The sequence below is a fragment of the Lynx canadensis genome, chromosome B3 (assembly GCF_007474595.2).
Source record: "Lynx canadensis isolate LIC74 chromosome B3, mLynCan4.pri.v2, whole genome shotgun sequence".
NCBI classification, from domain to species: Eukaryota; Metazoa; Chordata; class Mammalia; order Carnivora; family Felidae; genus Lynx; species Lynx canadensis.
In genome coordinates, this window is record NC_044308.2 from 32,217,877 (window position 1) to 32,236,889 (window position 19,013).

The 19,013-nt window shown below is 43.4% G+C and overlaps 1 protein-coding gene across 2 annotated transcripts in view; it reads left to right on the plus strand.

Annotated features, from left to right (window-relative positions):
- The window catches only part of NPTN (neuroplastin), a 72,955-nt gene that overhangs the window by 48,488 nt on the left and 5,454 nt on the right, over positions 1–19,013 (plus strand). For both annotated transcript variants that reach the window (XM_030317753.1, XM_030317752.1), the window contains exons 5-6: positions 9,782–9,915; positions 14,784–15,057. In XM_030317753.1, the coding sequence (XP_030173613.1) occupies positions 9,782–9,915; positions 14,784–15,057 (408 nt within the window). The remainder of the gene's footprint in view (positions 1–9,781; positions 9,916–14,783; positions 15,058–19,013) is intronic.

Genomic DNA, 19,013 nt, shown 5'->3' on the forward strand with positions numbered 1-19,013 from the left:
CTGTTTAGCTTCAAAAAGATTTGCTATAGGCCCAGGATCATATTCTTTAAAAAAAAAATTTTTTTTAATGTTTGTTTATTTTTGAGAGAGAGACAGACAGTGCAAGTAGGGGAGGAGCAGAGAGAGAGGGAGACACAGAATCTGAAGCAGGTTCCAGGCTCTGAGCTGTCAGCACAGAGCCTGATGTGGGGCTCGAACCCATGAACTGTAAGATCATGACCTGAGCCAAAGTTGGATGCTTAACCGACTGAGCCACCTAGGCACCCCTAAAGTTTATTTATTTATTTTCGAGAGAGAGAGAGAGAAAGAGAGTGAGTGGGGGAGGGGCAGAGAGAGGGGGGAGAGAGAGAATCCCAAGTAGACTCTGCACTGTCAGCACAAAGCCCGACTCGGGCCTGAATTCACGACTCATGAAGTAATGACCTGAGCTGAAATCCAGAGTCAGACGCTTAATTGACTAAGCCACCCCAGGTGGCTAAGCCACCCTGGGGGTGCCCCAGGATCATATTCTAAGCTAGGTGGTTGTGGTTGCCAACCCAATGCCTTGCATTGAGAGAGAGGGAGGGAGGGAGATGGAAAGAGAAGGAGCCAAGGTGGGAGGGAGAGGGAAAGAGAGAGAGAGGTTGATTGATTCCCAAAGCATTTTCATATAAACTCTGGTTTTATTTCCTTGGTGCCTCTATGGTGGGTAAGAGACAGTTACCTTTTTATAGCTATAAAGACTTGAAAAATCTGAGTAATACAGGTAAGAGGTGGTTGTACTCGAGAGAGATTTAAGGAACATGAGTGACCTCTGTTGAAAGGAGTCTCTTGAGCGTCTTCTTTGTGGTTTAACTAACTCGGCGTGTGAGGGCAATAGAATTTACACCAGACAGATCTCTTCAGCACCTGTTCTGCACTCAGTGCTTTTCTTCCCCATTTGGCTTTTATTGCATTTCAGCACCTCCTCCCTGGGGTGTTGTTTGGGCTCAGCACTGTGGGGAGTGAAGGGTTTATACTAGGCCAGAACTGGGCACTGTGCAGCAGATCAGCACATCTTGAGTTACTTGTGTGCAAGAGAAAAGAAGGCTGCAGGAATCCGAGGGAGGGGTGTGTGTCCTGGAACAGACCTGAGGTGGCAGTGTTTTCCACCTTAGTCTGTCAAGAAAGGAATTTTGAGGATGGTAATATCTGCGTGTAGTAGGGAAGGCCCTGCGTCTGAAGTAGGGTTTTTTTCTTTCACTTTTTTTTTTTTTAAAGGCCAAGAATGAGGCACAGTGTAAACAGGAAGATACTGTTACTGTTTAGGATTACATTTCTTAGGTATCTAGCAGGTGAGCTGAGCAGATGCTGGAGGTGAAAGATGGAGCAGGGCTGGCCAGGGGAGAGGAAACAGCAATGACTAGACCTTAGTGGGACCTCTGCCCCATAGCCCAGCCTCTCTGGGGATCCACTTAGATAACTCTGGGGAGGCATCTCTTTCCCCAGCTTTTTGACTTTTCAAGGCTTATGTCTTCCAGAGAGTCCACAGCTCATTACAGAGCATTTGTGAATGGATAAGTATTGAACTTTCTATTCCTGTAATTCTTTAACCTTTCTAACTCTTACTCTCTCCCTCTTCCCCTTTCTTCCTTTTCTAAAATTAAAAAAATGTGCTCATAAAAAACCACATAAAAATGTCTGTGAAATCTGCAAAAAGGAAGAAATCCCTCTCATGACTCCTAAACCCCATCCTCATCGCTCAGTTATTTTGATTAATCCAAGAAACAAGGAAATGCAATTTTATTCTGTTTTTAGGAAAAGATTTTGGTGGTCATTAAATCCTCTGCAACAAACATGCTACTGCCTCTTGTGAAAGGTATATCCTAGCCCTACGAAGGAAGGTCTGGGTCTAGGGTCTCATCAGGCTCATTATCTCTTCCTGTTCACTGGGCACTGTGGGTGAGTTTCAGGCTTCTGGGGGGTACCAGAGCTAAGACTGATCTTGTTTTTCCCTCCATACTTCTTAGTTTTTTTTGTATTTTAATATTATGACTAAATGTTAGGATCTCTTTAAGTGACCTTGTCTGGCATCCCTGTTTCCTCCTCTGTTGTGTGGCCTTACAAATGATATATTACAGTTCAGACTGGCCGAGATGGACCTCATGGTGATGACACCGAATATCATTAAGAGTAATAATACATATCTCTCATCTGTATGGCCCTTTAGCATGCAGATTGTTCTCATGGTTATTTGTTTGATAGGCAGCTAGTTTGGTAGGTGAGGACGCTTAGAGGTTGTGACATCCTTAGGTCAGAGCTGATGGCAAAGCTGGTTCTGACTCAGAATTGCCCATACTTGAAAAGTCTTCGAGAGCAAAATAATAATAATACCTTGAAGCTTCTAGAACACTTTGAGCATCAACTTCAGCCCAGATAACCATACCTATACTTTCTTTTCATGGTGCTACCCTGACCTTCATTAAAAAGAATAAGAATGGCTAACATTGCACATTAACTGTATGCCAGGCGCCATTCTGGGTGCACTGCTGTTTCTGTCCTCCCAGTAGTCTTCACAACTTTTGGATGGAAATGCTGTTGTTATTCCTACTTGAGGAAATGGAGACTCAAAGGAATTAGATGACTTAACTGGTGTGGCAGGTAAAGAGTGGAACGTGGGTTCTCACCTGTGCTCCTGAACACTAAGCCATGTTACTGTGTGCAGCATATAACAGTTAGAAGGCCTTGGACTGAGAGTTAGAGGAATCGGATTCTGATCCTGCCCTGCCATTAAACTTGCTGTGGCCCTAACCGTTTGCTCTCTTACCTTGGGCCTCAGCTTCCACAAGCATGGGATGAAGCAGGATGAGATAGATGGTCTTGGAGGTCCTGTAAGGCTCCAGCAGTCTGTAGTTCCCTTATATGGATACAAATGAGAGGTTGGGTTATTAAAGGAAAATGATCTCTAAGCTTCTTTTCCTCATGGTAGCGGCTGTGTCACCTTCTCAACTTTGTGAATGTCACCTCAGTGTTCCCCATACTTCCACTCATCTTCCTGTCTTAGGGGACACTCCTTCTTACAGTCGCCTTGTCTCAAACACTGGTGCGAGGAAGGGTATGAAAGCATGGTTCTCAAACTTGATTTAATGTGTAGGCAATGTGGTCTGACATCAGGCTTTATTAAGAGCATTCCGGGTGATTATAGCATATAGCCGAGGTTAGAATCATGGTCTTGGAGGAGACTTCAGTTACTACCCACTCAGTGCTCTCTCCTGCAGGAAAGGGAAAAGCCTCATCTGCTGAAGGCAGCACAAGTCCCACAAGTCCCTGCTTTAATCTTTACAGTTGATGATGAATCTACTCTGTGTAGAGAAGGCTTATTGAGCCACAAGCCAGCATCCTTGCTTCCATCCTGACCAGTCTCGTATTGCTTCTTGGGCTTAGCCCTTGGCTTAACAGTAAATCTTTTTTTTTTTTTTTTTAATGTTTATTTTTGAAAGAGAGAGGGAGACACAGAATCTGAAGCAGTCTCCAGGCTCTGAGCTGTCAGCACAGAGCCGGATGCGGGGCTCAAACCCATGAACCCTGAAATCATGACCTGAGCCGAAGTCGGACACTTAACCGACTGAGCCACCCAGGTGCCCCAACAGTAAATCTTGCTGTTATCTCTGCCTTCTTCAGCCAAGCCTCTTAATTTTGCCTACAGCAAGATGAGGTGTCTTTGGGATCTGATAGGCTACATAAAGGAAGCAATGAGATCATCATATGGAATAGTATGTTTACTTAGAAACAGGCTACTCATTGACACCTTTAAGGATAGAGTTTCTTTGAAAACGAGTTGTGAGGTTATGAATTTGCTTTGAAAAGTGAGCACCAAAGAAGCAGTCCGTGTAAGAAACTCCATACCATGACCCCTTTCTCGGCTCTGTCGTGCTTAACTGTATTTAACATCAGCTTCAGGTGAACATAACTCCATTGCCTAAGTGGACACTTTCTACAGCCACCAGTCTGACAGAGAAGCTGGACGCTGTGCTCTGAGTGTAGGCTGGTCAGGCAACAGAAGGTATTGAGGAGCATGAGGTTGTTCTCAACCACAGACCCAGATAATGAAATCGGGTTGGGTGTTGATGGGGAACTAAGACTCTTTTGGAGCCCCTGTATTGCCATTCATTAGGATACTGGAAGGATATCTATGCATTACCTAATTTCATTAGAGTATGTGACTAATGAAGGGAGAGAGCCAGTTAATTCCCAAGTGGGTCTGTGAGCTCTTTAAAAGTCTCTCTCTTCCTCCTTGCCTCCCTGAGAGGGCAAAGGGAAGTAAGGTATTTGTGTCAGACTCCTCAGACCTACCTTCAGACCAGCAGATCCTGGTTAAGCAGTTCCTTATTAAGTGGCAAGCCCACAGAAGATAAGGCACGTTAACTAATATAAATAAATAGGCCATTAATAAAAATTTGTCCAGTATCTGACCCGATTAAACCTTACTGGAGTTACAAGCACAAGTCCTGTTTGTGTCGGCAAACAGAGAACATAATAATCAGCATCTCTTTGATTTCTTAGAACTCAAAGGCCAGAGTCTAAGCCTAGCCTTTCCTTTCCCTGACTACTGATAGGTCAATTTAAATGTTTATTTTTGACCCCGAGCTCTAGTTGTTACAGAGATATAACTTAATCCTCACAAGACCTCTGTGAGGTATGTGAATATTACTATTTTACAAAAGTGAGTAATGAAACTTAAATGACTTAAAGGACTTTAAATGATCCGCCTTAGGTTACTATTGGTGAGTAGTAGTCTCATTAGAGCCTAAATTCCTCTGACTTAAAGTCCAAAGCTTTTTTGTTACAGTGTATGGAGTAGTTAAACTGTGACAGGTAAATCAGTCCACTACAGATCTGGAATGTTCCAGTACCTCTACAAGCAAAGATAACATTTGGACAGTTTGTTATGCATGTTGTAAAGCATACTGTATATTTTTATTTTTATGGACTCTGTTCTAGTTTGGTTTATTTCCCTTCTGTATGTAAAGTTCAAAAAGCATAGCCTCTGGGATCAACCCTGAATTTGTTTCTAGCTTCACTGTTAACTAGCAGTGTAATTTTAGATGTTAAATAACTTTTCCAAACTTGAGTTTTCTTTTATGTAAATGGGGTAATATTTTCTTTCTTCATTGGGTCGTTAAATGACCCCCAAACTTAGTGGCTTAAAACAAGAAACTCTTACTACCTCATAGTTTCTGTGAGTCAGGAATTAGGGAGCAGATTAGTGGGGGTGACTGCAAGCAGCAGTCTTCTGAAAGCTCGACTGGCACTGGAGGATCTGTGTCCTCAGTGGCCGCCTCACATGGCTGCTGTTGGTCAGTTCCTCACTGTGTGGGCCTTTTCCACAGGCTGTTTTGAGTGGCCTCCCAGTATGACAGCTAACCTGCCCCAGATTGTGTGATCGAGAGAGAGCAAGGAGAAAGCCACACTGGCTTTGTGAACTATCCAAAGTTGCATACCTTTATTTCTGCTTTACTTCATTCATGAGAATTGTGCCACTAAGTCCAGCCCACGCTCAAGGGGAGGGAGCTATTACACTTCACCTTTTGAAGGGAAGAACATCAAAGAATTTGGAGACTATTTAAAAACCACCATGGGTGGACGCTGAGCCCTAAGGGCCCCTCTGCTCTCGACCAGTGCTTTACATGTGCTCTGAGAGCCTGGTTTCATTTCTTGCTTTGGTTCCTCTGTCTTGTTTAGCTGGTAGGACAGGAACAGGCTTGCTTTCTTTTTGTCCCCCTCCCCAACATTTTTTTTTTTTTTTTTTTTTTTTACTATTTGACTATGGTTGACATAAAATGTTACATTAGCTTCAGGTATACAACTTTGTGATTTGACAAGTTTGTGCATCATGCTATGTTCACAAGTGTGGCTACCAACTGAGGAACGTGATTTTTGATTGAGCAGCTACCATAAAGGAAAGAGAGAAGTGAAAAAACTTTTCATTGACCCAGAGGCTAAAGTGATAGTTGTTATAATCACTCCCTTAAGGATAGAGTGATGTGGCTTAATTTTCTCTCTGCTCATAATACTAGTGACACTCCCACCATCCTAAGGGTGAATAATCAGGGCTTCACTCAGTATTCTTTGCTAAGCTGAGGAGAAAGCAACAGATCTAACCATTGAAAACTCTTTCCTGTAGGTTTATTCTATGTAAATATGACCAATGAAGTGTGATGGGGTAGCTAAGTTCCTAGATAATCTCTGTGCATAGTAGCCTTTAAGGCCATGTTCACATCTATAAATAGAAGCCACTGTAGAACACCAAGGTAGATGAATGAAAAGGAGAAGTAGTGTTCTCCTAAACACCAAGGTAGGAGTGAAGACCATCCCCATCTCTCTCCTCAGGTCTTGGCCTTCTAGTCTGCATCCTTTCAGAATATTGACTTTTTTTTTCTTTTCAAATTTTTATATAAATTCTAGTTAACATACAGTGCAATATTGATTTCAGGAGTAGAACTCCGTGATTCATCACTTATATACAACACTCAGTGCTCATAATAAGTGCCCTCCTTAATACACATCACTTATCTAAGCCCATCCCCTACCCACCTCCATCTCAACCCTCTGTTTGTTGTCTATCTTTAAAAGTCTCTTATGGTTTATTTCCATCTCTCTTCCCCCCCCCCCCCCCACCATATGTTTATGTGTTTTGTTTCTTAAATTCCACATGCGTGAAATCATATGGTATTTGTCTTTCTCTGACTTACTTTGCAAATGGCAAGATTTCATTCTTTTAGGTGGCTGAGTAATATTCCAGTGTGTGTGTGGGTGTGTGTGTGTGTGTGTAAATATCATGTCTTCTATATCCATTCATCAATTGATGGACACTTGGGCTCTCTCCATGGTTTGGCTATTGTTGATAATGCTGCAGTAAACATCAGGGTGCATGTACCCCTTAGAACCTGTATCTTTTTATCCTTTGGGTAAATACCTGGTAGTGCAATTGCTGGACCATAGGATAGTTCTATTTTTAACTTTTTGAGGAATCTCCATACTGTGCTCCAGAATGGCTGCACCAGTTTGCACAGAATAGTGACTTTCTTGGAGGCCATGGTGCCATAAACCAGATTGACTTTTAGCCTTCTGGGTGGCTCTAATGTGTAACCTTGAGATGAGTCCCCAAGGTAAAAGCTTATGGTACTGAATTCACAGTACTATTGGAATTAGTTAGTTAACTGGGCTAGAGTGGGTATTCTCTGTGGGGCAAAGGAAAACGGAAAAATATGTCACACATAAGCTGATTTCTAAAATTTATATCTTCACCCTAGACTACTCCTCTGGGCTTCAGACTTGATACTCAGCTGTCTACTTGACAACTTCACTTGGAGGTTAAAGACGTATCTTAAGCTTAACATGTCCTCAACTTTGAACTCCTGGTTTTTACCACAGCCATTGCTCCATTCCTAAACAAAAACAAAACAAAAGCAAGCCAACAAAAAACTACCTGGTTCTTCTGTAGTCTTATCTTAGTAACTGGCAACTCCATTCTTATAATTCTTCAAGCCAGAAACCTTTGAGTCATCCTTGACTTTCTTCCTCACATCCCACATCCATTCCATTAGCAAATACCTTAACTCAACCTATAAAATGTATCGGAATCTCTTTCACTGCTACCGCCCTCATCCAAACCACCCTCTCCTTTGCCTGGATTACTCTAATAGCTCCCTTAAATAAATGGTCTTGATTCCACATAGTCATCTACATAGTAGCCAGAGGAAGCCTGTTAAAACATGCAGATCATTTTATACCTATGTTTGATATTTACCGGTGGCTTCCCAGCTGACTCAGAGTAAATGCCAAAGTCCTTTCAGTGGCCTGCAAAGTCCTATTCAATCTGGGCTCCATTCACTCTGATTTCATCTCCTACCATCTTTGCCTGGCTTACTGTGTTTCAGCCAAACTCCTCCATGCCGTTCCTTGTACATAACAAGTGCACCTGTGCCTCAAGGCTTTTGTCTTTTATTTGGAGTGTTCTTCCCACAGATACAGGAGTGTGCTCCTCCCTTAGTGTTCTTCATGACTGTGCTAAAATGCACCTCAGTAGAAAGACCTTCCCCCACTAGTCAGTGATGTATCTGGCATGTGGTGGGTGCTCAACAAATCTTTGTCGGATGAATGAAATACAACTAGAAGCAATATGTGGTAGTCCTGCTTGCTGTGTCTCCCCATGATGGTGTTTTACTTAGTGTATTGCCATGGAGCTTGCTCCTTGGAGGACTTAAGATGTTCTTCACTCTTTACTGACTGAAGAAAGCTCTGAGAAAGGGGGAGCAGGGGGAGCAGTAGGTCTGAGCAGTAACCAAGTGGCTTTGGGAGAAATCTGGTGACATGGCAGTAAGATGGAGCCAGCCTGGCCCACTCCCTTCTGCAGTGAGGAAGTCTACCTGGAAAAACAAAAAGGCATTTCCTTTAAAACCTCCTCTTTAGATAGAAAACACCACACACTGTGTAGTGCTGAGCAGGTTTCAGTTTGGCTGGCAGTGGTGATAGAGACAGCTTGGAACCTCATTCATTCCATTTCTGTCCAGGTGCCTCTGGAGGTGGCCTTGGAAGCACAGTCTGAGAAGTAGCAGAACTTTGGATTTGTTTTAAGCCAAGAAAAAACAGGCTGTTTTGAGGGGGAACATGGGATAAGCCCATGATATAATACAATTGTACAGGCTTTTATAGTTGCAAAGTGAGTGTTTTAAATCTTTCCTACCCAAGGCCCCTGGATGTAGGCAGGGGCTAGGATTATCTCCATTTGATAATGGGTGTAGAAATGAAGCACAGAATAATTAAAGAACTAGCAAAACTTGAATTTGGACCAGACCTGTTGATTCTCTTTCCTGTCTTGGCCAACTACGTGACATCTGGCCTACTTTGAGTTTTATTGCTTTCACATTACTTACTGTAACTGGTGAGGTATGGTAGAAAATATTGTCAAGATCAAAGGAGGCTAAATTCAAAGAATTAGCCCCCATCTCAGGCTTCCTGGATCCTTGAAACTTATCTAATTTTTAAACCACAGGTGCTGTCTATTTCTTCCTAAGTGATCCCTTAAAGCAGAGAAGACCAGCAGCGTCTAACATGTCTAGAAATTCCCCCAAGATTGGGTTTATTGAGATTACTGCAAATCAGGTGTACAGGTCAGATTCTTAAACTGTTAATAAAATCTCTTGGGACACTGGTTGAATTTCCTGTTTATTCCTTTCTTGTGAAGACCAGTTTGCTGGATTCCCTCTTTCCTGGAAGAGCCTTGCCCATTGATAGTCATCAGATAGCTTCTCCAGGCATTCATTATTTTTATATAGCTTGCAATCTTTGACTTGATTTTAAATGTTTGACCTTAGAGATCTCTCATTTCCTTAAGGGAATATATGACATTTGATATAATCCATAATTGTTATTAGTTCAGGCATGAAAAAACCATGACTGGAAGAGGAGATGATAATAGCTTCTGTTTGCATTTTTTTTTTTTTTTAAAGGATGTCTTAATTTAGGGCAGTTGAGCCTATGCCTCCTCTTCCAGGAGGCTAGAGAGCCACCTGTATTAATAGCAGAACTTCACATATAGCAATCCTGGTATCTGCTTTGGCTCCTTTGCTGGGTGGGAGGTAGGGCATGGTTTGATTCCATTGCTCTGTTCTGACCTGAAATGCATGTTATCAAAGATAAATATGAGGATGGGCCTAAAGATTGGCTATCTTAGAAGCAGGGCTCTGAGTCAGTAGGTGGGGCCTTTGTCTCCTCTTCAGAATAGCTTCCCATGATAACTGTTCAACACTCTTTCTCACAGCTGCTCCTGACATCACTGGCCACAAACGGAGCGAGAACAAGAATGAAGGGCAAGATGCCATGATGTATTGCAAATCAGTTGGCTACCCGCACCCAGAGTGGATCTGGCGCAAGAAGGAGAATGGTATGCCCATGGTGAGTAGGAGGCAGCCCTGATTCTCTATACCTGGGTCTCTGTGGTTGCTGGAGTTTCTCCTGGGGAGGTCCAGACATCTGGACCAGTTTCTGCAACCCCTGCCATAATGGCATGGCCCCGGTTACCCTTTCTAGTCATGAATGTTATGAATCCGGAGGTCACTGACAGTCTCTGTCCAGCACTGGAATCCCTACATGATCTGTTAGAGCTGTTTGTCTACTAAGCGATTTGATTGGTTTGCCTTCAAGACAAGAAGCTGAAAGGGCAAATCCCAATCTTAAACTTTTTTTTATTATTCTAGTGCATCTGTCCTAAAGAAAATATTGTTCTTGGTGTAGTCTTAACATACCTTTCTTGTTTTTTGGAAAGACAAGGCAATGAGGGCAATTACTAGTATATGCCTGGGACACAGAAAGTACTGATTAGGAATTGGGGCAACATGATGAGCCTCAGGAGCAGCCTTAGACATTGGAAATCTGACAGTATCTGCTTCAGAAAAGGTCAAAGAAGACATCTTTTTCAATCTGTGGGATGATTCTTGATGGTGTTGGGGGAGTCAAATATTTGTTAGACTCTCATTCTCTCTCTGATTTCGTGACATTTGGCCAGTCTCTTTTTCTGTGAGAGGGTGTCATACATTCCTCCTCTCCCGAGGCCTTACATGCCCAGCACTGTACTTTTTAGGCATCCTCTTTGTCAATCATCAGAATCAGAAGGGACCCTGGAGATAATCTAATCTGCTTCTTCAGAAAGGTTGCATTATTAACCAAGGTAAATTAGTGACAAAACCAAGGAAGGGTCAAATCCATTTTTTTTAAATTTCAAGTCCATAATTCTTCCCACTCTAGGATCTCTCAATAGTGATATGTCATGTGGTGGTAAGGACTCTGACATTAACAATGATGACTAGATTTCAGAAACCCACTAATAAGGGGTCGTGATGAGGAAGGGAGAGGTTATTTTCAGAGCAGGCCCTGAAAAGTCAACAAAATATTTAATTCTCTAAAGTGCTGGCAAGCAAATGCCCATTTCTCTCCTGGTATCTGGGTAGGAGAGCCCTTGAGCTTTTGCCAAAGCAGATTGGGATTCCTCAGTGGATATTTTCATCTCCTCTTCTTCTCATGCCCATGAATTCTTTGTTTGTTTGTTTTATGTTTTTTTTTTGACAGAGTGTGAGCAGGGGAGGGGCAGAGAGAGAGAGAGAGAGAGAGACAGAATCTGAAGTGGGCTCCAGGCTCTGAGCTGTCAGCACAGAGCCTGACACAGGGCTCAAACTCATGAACCACGAAATGAAGTCATACACTTAACCTCCTGAACAACCCAGATGCCCCTCATGCCCATGAACTCTTAATTATCTGTTACATTGTGAAGAACCTTTGAAATCAATTACTACTTCTTATTGCTTTCAAGCTGTGAATCGTTTGGGAAACAGAAAACTTTTAATGAAAGAGGGGTAGGGAAAAGAAAAGCAATTTCTAGGTTGATGCCTTTGAAAACCAGTTTGTCCAACAGTCTAAACTTGGTTGAGGGCTAAGATAAAATGCTTTCAGTTTTTTTCTAGACACTAATTTCAGTACAGATCCCTTTTCTAGACAGATCCCATAACTTTGTTGGACCTCTTTGTTTTTAAAGAATTTAGTCCAGCCCAATCCAAAATTCCAGTTTTCTCTCTCATCCCCTTTCCCTAGACTGCAAGGGGAGCAGAGGATTGTCTTCATTCTGTCTTCTGGGTTTTTCTTCTGTATGGAGTGGGAAAGAGGACAAGTATGGCTCATCTGACTTATTCTATAGCCCACTGCTTCTTGGCTGCTCCTTCTGTGGTCTCTGCGTGGCAGGTGTCCAGATCTGGATCTTGTAAGAACTTGTGTTGGTTCTTATAGGACCAGTTCTCAGATATTAGCGGTCTACTCTAACCGAAATCTGTTTCCTGCTTAGCTCCGGCCACAGATGATTTTTACTGCTGGGGTCTTCTCACCCAGAAGGCAACCAACCCTGTCAGGGAAACGTGAACATTATGGCTCTTCAAATCCTGGGAGTATAGGCGACTCTGCCTTCAGATCTCCAAATAGCCCTTTCCAAGATTGAGAGGCATACGGCACATCAGCCGGTCTCCTGCCTAAACAAATACCCACTGGAAAAAGATAGTTTCTTCTTGGCACCCCCAGCCTGAGTGATTCTCTTGGTGCCTGTTCCGCTCAGCTGCAGGGTGGGAAGCAACATGCAATGCCCAGTATAACTCTCTTCCTGTCACCTCTAATCCTGTCTTCTCTTTTATAGATTGGCTAGGGTTGATGTGGTCATGTGAGGGGTAAGGTAGCTTGATGGACTCCCTTGTAGTAAGCCCTAGCAGGACTATTTGCCCCCTGATTTGTTTGAAGCTTGTTTTTTTTTTTAAAGAGATAGGTACTTTTTTTTTTTAAAGTAAGTCATAATTTCTAACCATAAATGTAAAAATTACAGTCGTGTTAAATACAAAGTTTTAAGTATCCTCCTTAAAAGGCAGATTTAAGAAACAAAAATATGATATGTTGTTTAAGATAATCTACATATAACAAAATAATATAAAAGTGTTAAAACGAAAATGATGGACAAAGATATAGTGAAATTCTATAAATAGAAAGAACAAGTGGAAATCTTAACATCACAGAAAGTGAAATTCAAATAAAAAACATTAAACCAGGGTGCCTGGTGGCTCAGTTAAGTGTCCAACTTCACCTCAGGTCATGATCATGAGTTTGAATCCAGCATCGGGCTCTCTGCTGTCGGTGGAGAGCCTGCTTCACATACTCTGTCTCTCTCTGCCCCTCTTCCCCCCGCTTTCCTGCCCCCCCCATACTCTGTCTCTTTCTCTCTCAAAAATAATAACTAATAAAAAGTAATACCTTAAAAGGGTTAAACCAAGAGTTCCTTTTTATCATGATAAGAGGATTAATCCATAGTAAAGACAAAGCTATCATGATCTTTTCACACTACATAGTACAGTTCCAAAATGAATGAATTAAAAATTGGAAATACAAGGAAATGTAGCCAGAAGCACAATTATATGGTGGCATACTTACATATATTATTTTTAGTCTTTGACAGGTGAGATGAAAAATCACCAACACTGTAGAAGGTTTGAATATCTAATGACTAAGGTGACATAGTCTTGATACTGAAACCTAAGTATCAATCACTATCAGTCATAAATGTATGTGAACGCTTCCTAAGTGCAAGTTAATGGTGTTTGAATCCTTTTTTTAAAAAAAAAGTACACATTTTTATTATTGAAGTATAGTTGACATATAATGTTATATTAGTTTCAGGTATACAGCATAGTGATTTGACAGTTCTGTACATAATGCAGCACTCACCACGATTAGCATAGTCACCATCTGTTACCTTACACGTCATTACAGTATTATCGACTCTATTCCCTATGCTGTGCTTTCATCCAAGAATATAGGGTACTTTTGATGCTTCTCCTTAGTCATCAATTCTGTAGCAACAGGACAAGTCTCCACTCAGTATCTTATTATGCATTGATTGAAAAGGTTAAAAGTTTCTTGCATAAAATGGTATTCAGAAAATACTTAGTGAAGGCCTGTGGATCAAAGAAGACAATAATCATTTCTGATTATAAGTGAAAAACGTGGAATTAGTGAGCCGGTAGAGCGGGATGGGGGGGGCGGGGTGGGGGGGAGGTGAGAGAAGTTGGCAGCTTTCCAAGTCCTCGAGTCGAAGCTTCATGGGATAACTTGTTTTGAAGGCTGAGTTTGCCATTTCAGGCATACCCACACTCAACTGCAGACACGATTGTATGCTATAGCTAGACATCATTCTGGGGATTATCTTCCCCTTTCCTCTCTACTATTTCTGATTACACTTTAGTTGCATAACAACTGGCACATGAGTCCATTTTCCTGCTACCCCAGGGGATCAGTGCTATAAGCCTGCTGGATCCCAGCTCCACCTAGAGCCCTGCTTGTGCACTCTCACCTCCGCCTTCCCACATGGGCCTGGAGTACTCCCGTCCTACTTAGCACCTCTCCTCCCCACAATCTAGTGCAAAAGCTGGCTCTTGTCAAGCTTTCCCTGACTGTTTCTGGCACTGGCCACTCACTCTGCCCCACAGTATTTGGTACATGCCCTCCATTGGGGCTTCTCGTCGCATTCCTATGACCATCCCTTTTGAGGTTCCCTCTTGAGGTCAGTCTCCTTGTTCGTTTTTGTATCATACTTTTCCCTATTTCACCTTCCCCTTGGTAGGATATAAGACATGTAGCATACATTAGTAAATAGTTGATTGATTGAATAAACTTTGCTTTAACCCTGTAATTCTGAAAGGAAAGGGCAGTTATGAATTTCTCTAGTCTTGACTAGGAGCAAGTTCTTAGCATTGTTTTTGGAGGAAGTTTAAGGAGACTTCCCAGAATTCACCAAGCACGAAGTAGATGTCCTGACTCTGAAGTCATCAGACAGGCCTGAGGTTAGCATATATGCCTGACCGTGGAGGTCACACCCCTCCTTCTCAATTCTCCTTCTGTGTTATGGTTTCTTACCATATGGTATTTGAAGTAGCATTTTCTAGATTGAGTAGGTCTTCCAGTCACTTCATAGAAGTTGGAGAAGTCTGGAGGACCAACAGTGGTGGAGGCCTTAACCTGGCTCTACCAGAAGTTTACTAATGTGTTGTTGTTGTTGTTGATGTTGAAAGGAAGTTAATAATGAAGGGCTCACAAGTTCCCTGGACAAAGATGGTCCTAGACACTGCTCCCTCATCCCAGCCAATGATCTTGCTAAGAATGGAGAACAGTGCCACCTTATCTTGGACACGAACTCAACTACTCTGACCTCTGTGTGTTCTCCCTTTCTCCACCCTGAGCAGGACATTGTCAATACCTCTGGCCGCTTCTTCATCATCAACAAGGAAAATTATACTGAGCTGAACATCGTGAATCTCCAGATCACGGAAGACCCTGGCGAGTATGAATGTAATGCTACCAACTCCATTGGCTCTGCCTCCGTTGTCACCATCCTCAGGGTACGGAGCCACCTGGCCCCACTCTGGCCTTTTTTGGGAATTCTGGCTGAAATCATCATCTTGGTGGTGATCATTGTTGTGTATGAGAAGAGGAAGAGGCCGGATGAAGTTCCTGATGGTAAGAGCATCCCTACAAAATAGCTATAATGTTGGGGTTGGTTCCTTGGGATGGTTTCCAAGCACCCAAAGAGGACTATAAGTATGTTGGGGTTCAGTCCCAAAAGGAGAGAAGGAAAATTCTCATACTGGTTCCTTAATCCCTACCCCTAAGATTAGCCACCTAGAGCTATAATTATTAGCTCTGTCCCTCCATTTGGGTGTTCTCCAAGCCCCAGTCCCATCTGCCCTTCAGGCCCCATGTGGGGAGCGGGCAGCTGTCAGTCTCTTTGTTCAGCTCTGTCCTCCTTCAATACAGATCATCAGGCAGATTGAGCTTGAGGAGAATCCAAGTCAAGCCTAGAAGCCACCCCAAGATCGCAGGCCACCTGGCCTTTCAGGCAGATTTAAGGTATCTAATTGGTTGTCACATGGTTGCCTCGTGTAGCCCCTGTAGGTAACTGCCCCAGTCCAGTCAAACTGTTCTTGAGAAAAGCCATTGGAACAAGCCAGCCTTTGGTTCCCTTGGTTGGTCCCTTTGATAGGTTTTCAAGGTTCTTGGTGAAGCAGGCACCTAGCATTTGGCTTTTCTGTCTCACAGACAAAATGGTGGAGTCTGATCCATCCACACCCCCACTTTTAAGGCAGAGATAGCTAAGCAGTAACACCTGGAGCCCAGGCCCCAGGGTGGCACCTGCAGGCTGGTGGAGTGCCAGAGATGGGAGTGGATAGAGCGGCACTAGGACTACAGTGAACTATTAAGCTTTGGAAAGAACATGGATCTTAGATTTGGGGACATGCTTACAATCAGGAAGGTCCTAGGAAATCTGGTTTTTTTTTTTTTGTTTTTTTGGTATTCCATTTGTAACCCTGGGATTCCAGTCAGGGGACAGCTCCTGCTGGAGACTTGTATCAGTAGCTCCTTCAGCTTTCTGACTAGCTCCCCACCCTCCTGTCACGTCATCAGCAAATGAATCGGCCAGCCAGAGATTACCCCCAAATGTCCATCACTGACTAGATGAGAAGGGTGTGTGCCCAAGTTCAGTGGAGGCGGGCCTTGGGTGATGGTGGGGTTGCCAACTCTGGTGTGACTGTTCTGGGCCTGTGCTTGTGCACTGTGGTCCTGTGCCTTGCCCCACAGAGTTGTCCTTGTCCCCGTGGCTGACCAGCAGGACTGCAGCCCCAACCATGTGTGTCTGTGGAGAATTGCTAAGGGGGGTCTGCTGCTCCCTCAGAAGTCATGCAGCCCTGAAGGCATGCTGGTGGCTTCAGCCTGTCTGGAAGGCCATGTTTGAGAACAGCAGCCTCTTCCCCTCTTTTTGTTTCTTCTCAGCACCTCAAAATCTCTGCCTGCACTAAGTAGAGGGGAGTATTCTAGGGAGGCTGGCAAAAAGATTTGTCGCTGACACTAACAACGCATGTAGGGAGCTCTGGCAGAACCCCTCCCGGTGTACATCCATCAGTGAGCTAGACAGAGGAGTGAGGCGGACGCCAGCTGGAAGTCGATGGGCCTGTGTGAATAAATGAGCTGATTCCCTGCAACAGAAGTGTGCCCCCGGGATTTTTACATTCCTTCTCCTAGGTGCACAGAACTGCTGTTCTACGAGGTGAACTGCATTCTTGGGATTTTTCACATATGCATAATGCTTTTTTCTCTAGATTTTTCTCTTTCCTGCTACAAATTAGGACTCCCAAGCAAGGCAGAATACCTGTATTTAGGCCTGAGAGTAAAGGGAAGTTGTCTGTATTTCTAGCACAGCTCTTTAGAAGCAGTTATGCCTCAGTCCTGCAAAGGGCTTTTCATCCCCTCAGAATGCTTTTGCTTTGCTAAATATCACCTTGCTCAGCCTTCCCTTTGGAAAGGTGGAGAAGCAAAAAGTCAGGTAGGAAAGGGCAAAGATGGGCTTCCGGACCTGATTTTTTATCTTAAGATGATGAGGCTGGGTGCTGCTCTCTTGGCAGAGTGATATATTGGCTTAGCTGGTCTCCATCAGAGGTTCCGGTCTTCCTCATAGGAAGCCACTTTGTTTACCAGGTTGCTCTCCCAGCGTGTCTGGAAGACATTTGGGTTAGATTTGAGAAGTGGTTAGTATTGGTTCTGACAAGTGCAGACACCTTTCCGGGGAAGTGGCTATCTTAAAAGAGCTAGAGCTCCATGGCTACTGAACTCAAGTGGTGGCCAGTTGAGTAGAGGAGACCTCTGTGGCCAGTAAATCTTCTGAACAGCTTCCTGAAGGGAAGGTACTTCTTTTAAGCTAAATTATTATAGACAGTGGAAGAATCCTACATAAAAGACGTGGGTAAGTGCAAAGTAAAATCTCTTTGCTCTGATCTCCTGGAAGAAATGTAATGCAAGCAGCGTTTACTTTTTTTGTTCTTGAATTGGGGCAACAGACCTGGGATGCTGGAATTATTGCGGTGTTCGCCTCCTCTCTGCTCCCTTCCCAACAGCCAGCGCGGCCCAGGCTCCATTCTCCATCTCCACTTCCCTGCCTTGCTCTGGCATTTCCATCCCAGAGTTTTCTCCTTTGTTTGCCTCCTCCTCTCAAACCCCTCCCTGCTCCTATGCCCCTTTATTTCTTGTCCTCCTGGAATTAATCATTAAAGAAAAAAAAAGTTGATTGTTCCTCAGTGAGTTTTCCTTATGCTGTGGCTTTTTTTCCAGCCAGTTTCCCCTCAACTCCCATGCATCCCTCATATGCTTTCTCCCCACCTACCCTGTCCCCAGGTCTACATATAGAGAGATGCAGGCACTCCTTTGTGGAATGAATGAAGAGGTACCTTGTATCTGATACGAATTGGGAGTTTTAGAGGTGATGGATTTTTATCAGCCAGCCATCTGTGGCTCTGTTGACTTATTTGTGCCACTGTGAAAATGGATTTTTTTTAATATGCCTGACATGCTTTCTCTGCCAAAATAGGTACTTTTTATTATCAAGGTAGACCTAGGATTTATTTTTGACTTACTGAACTTTTTCTTATATGAAAAAATTTCATACAAAACTCATAATACTCATATTCGGGTAGTCTGTGAGTTCTTGGTAACTCAGACCAAGTTACTCAGACCAAGTTCTTGGTAACCCTGACCAGAAAAGCACCAAGTGAACAGTTTAAAACTACACACCTGCACAGATTTGAACTTAGAGAGTTTACTCCAAGTACGCTTCACCGGAATGGCAAAGATTGCTTTAGATTTCTCACATAGAAAATGCTTAGGGTTAAGGGTTAGCTACTTCCAGTAGGGGGAGGGGGAAAAAAGGCCTCTGTGTCTTAGTCTCCTGGCATCTACTCAGAACATTTTTAAGCAAAACTCACACTAAGTCCCTTTAAGCCCCTGCTGTGGTCTCTTTGAGGATCGGTGCCCAGTAGATTGGTTGTCTTCTAGATAGATGGTCTGCATCTCACCTTTTACCTTCAGTGTTTTCAGGAACAGATGAGTCATGGAGACAAACAAGGGCTTCGTTTTTTCAGCTTACTCATCACTTGACTACATTCTCTGAAAATATTACATGATAATTTTCTAAAAAGAGTGGGTCCAGCCAGCATCCCCCTAGCCTTCCATCCATCCTACAGCTCACATGCCTGGAGCAGACCTTCTGTGCTGGTTCTCTGCTGAGTGAAGCAGAGGGGTTGGTGTGTGCTTCCAAGTTCCCCCCTCCCCGCTCACCTGGGGAGATGAGGCGGGAACCTGCCTCATGGTTGGTGCCTTCAGTTCTACTGGACGTTTTAGTGACCGCAGGTGAAAACAGTAGGAGCTGATTTAAGAAAAGCAGTGGTGGCATCAAAAAGTTTTCTGTTTTCACGTTAGGGAGATAATTTTTATAAGCAGTTCAAAGGGACTCTTCTAAGTTACTGATGGAGATCTGAGGTTTTGGGGGGACCATTTTTAGTGGCTCTGATGCATTCGAACTCTTTTAGACACTCTACGATTAAGAGGTATTCTGACATCCGAAAAATCTATCAGTTGGGAATATGAAG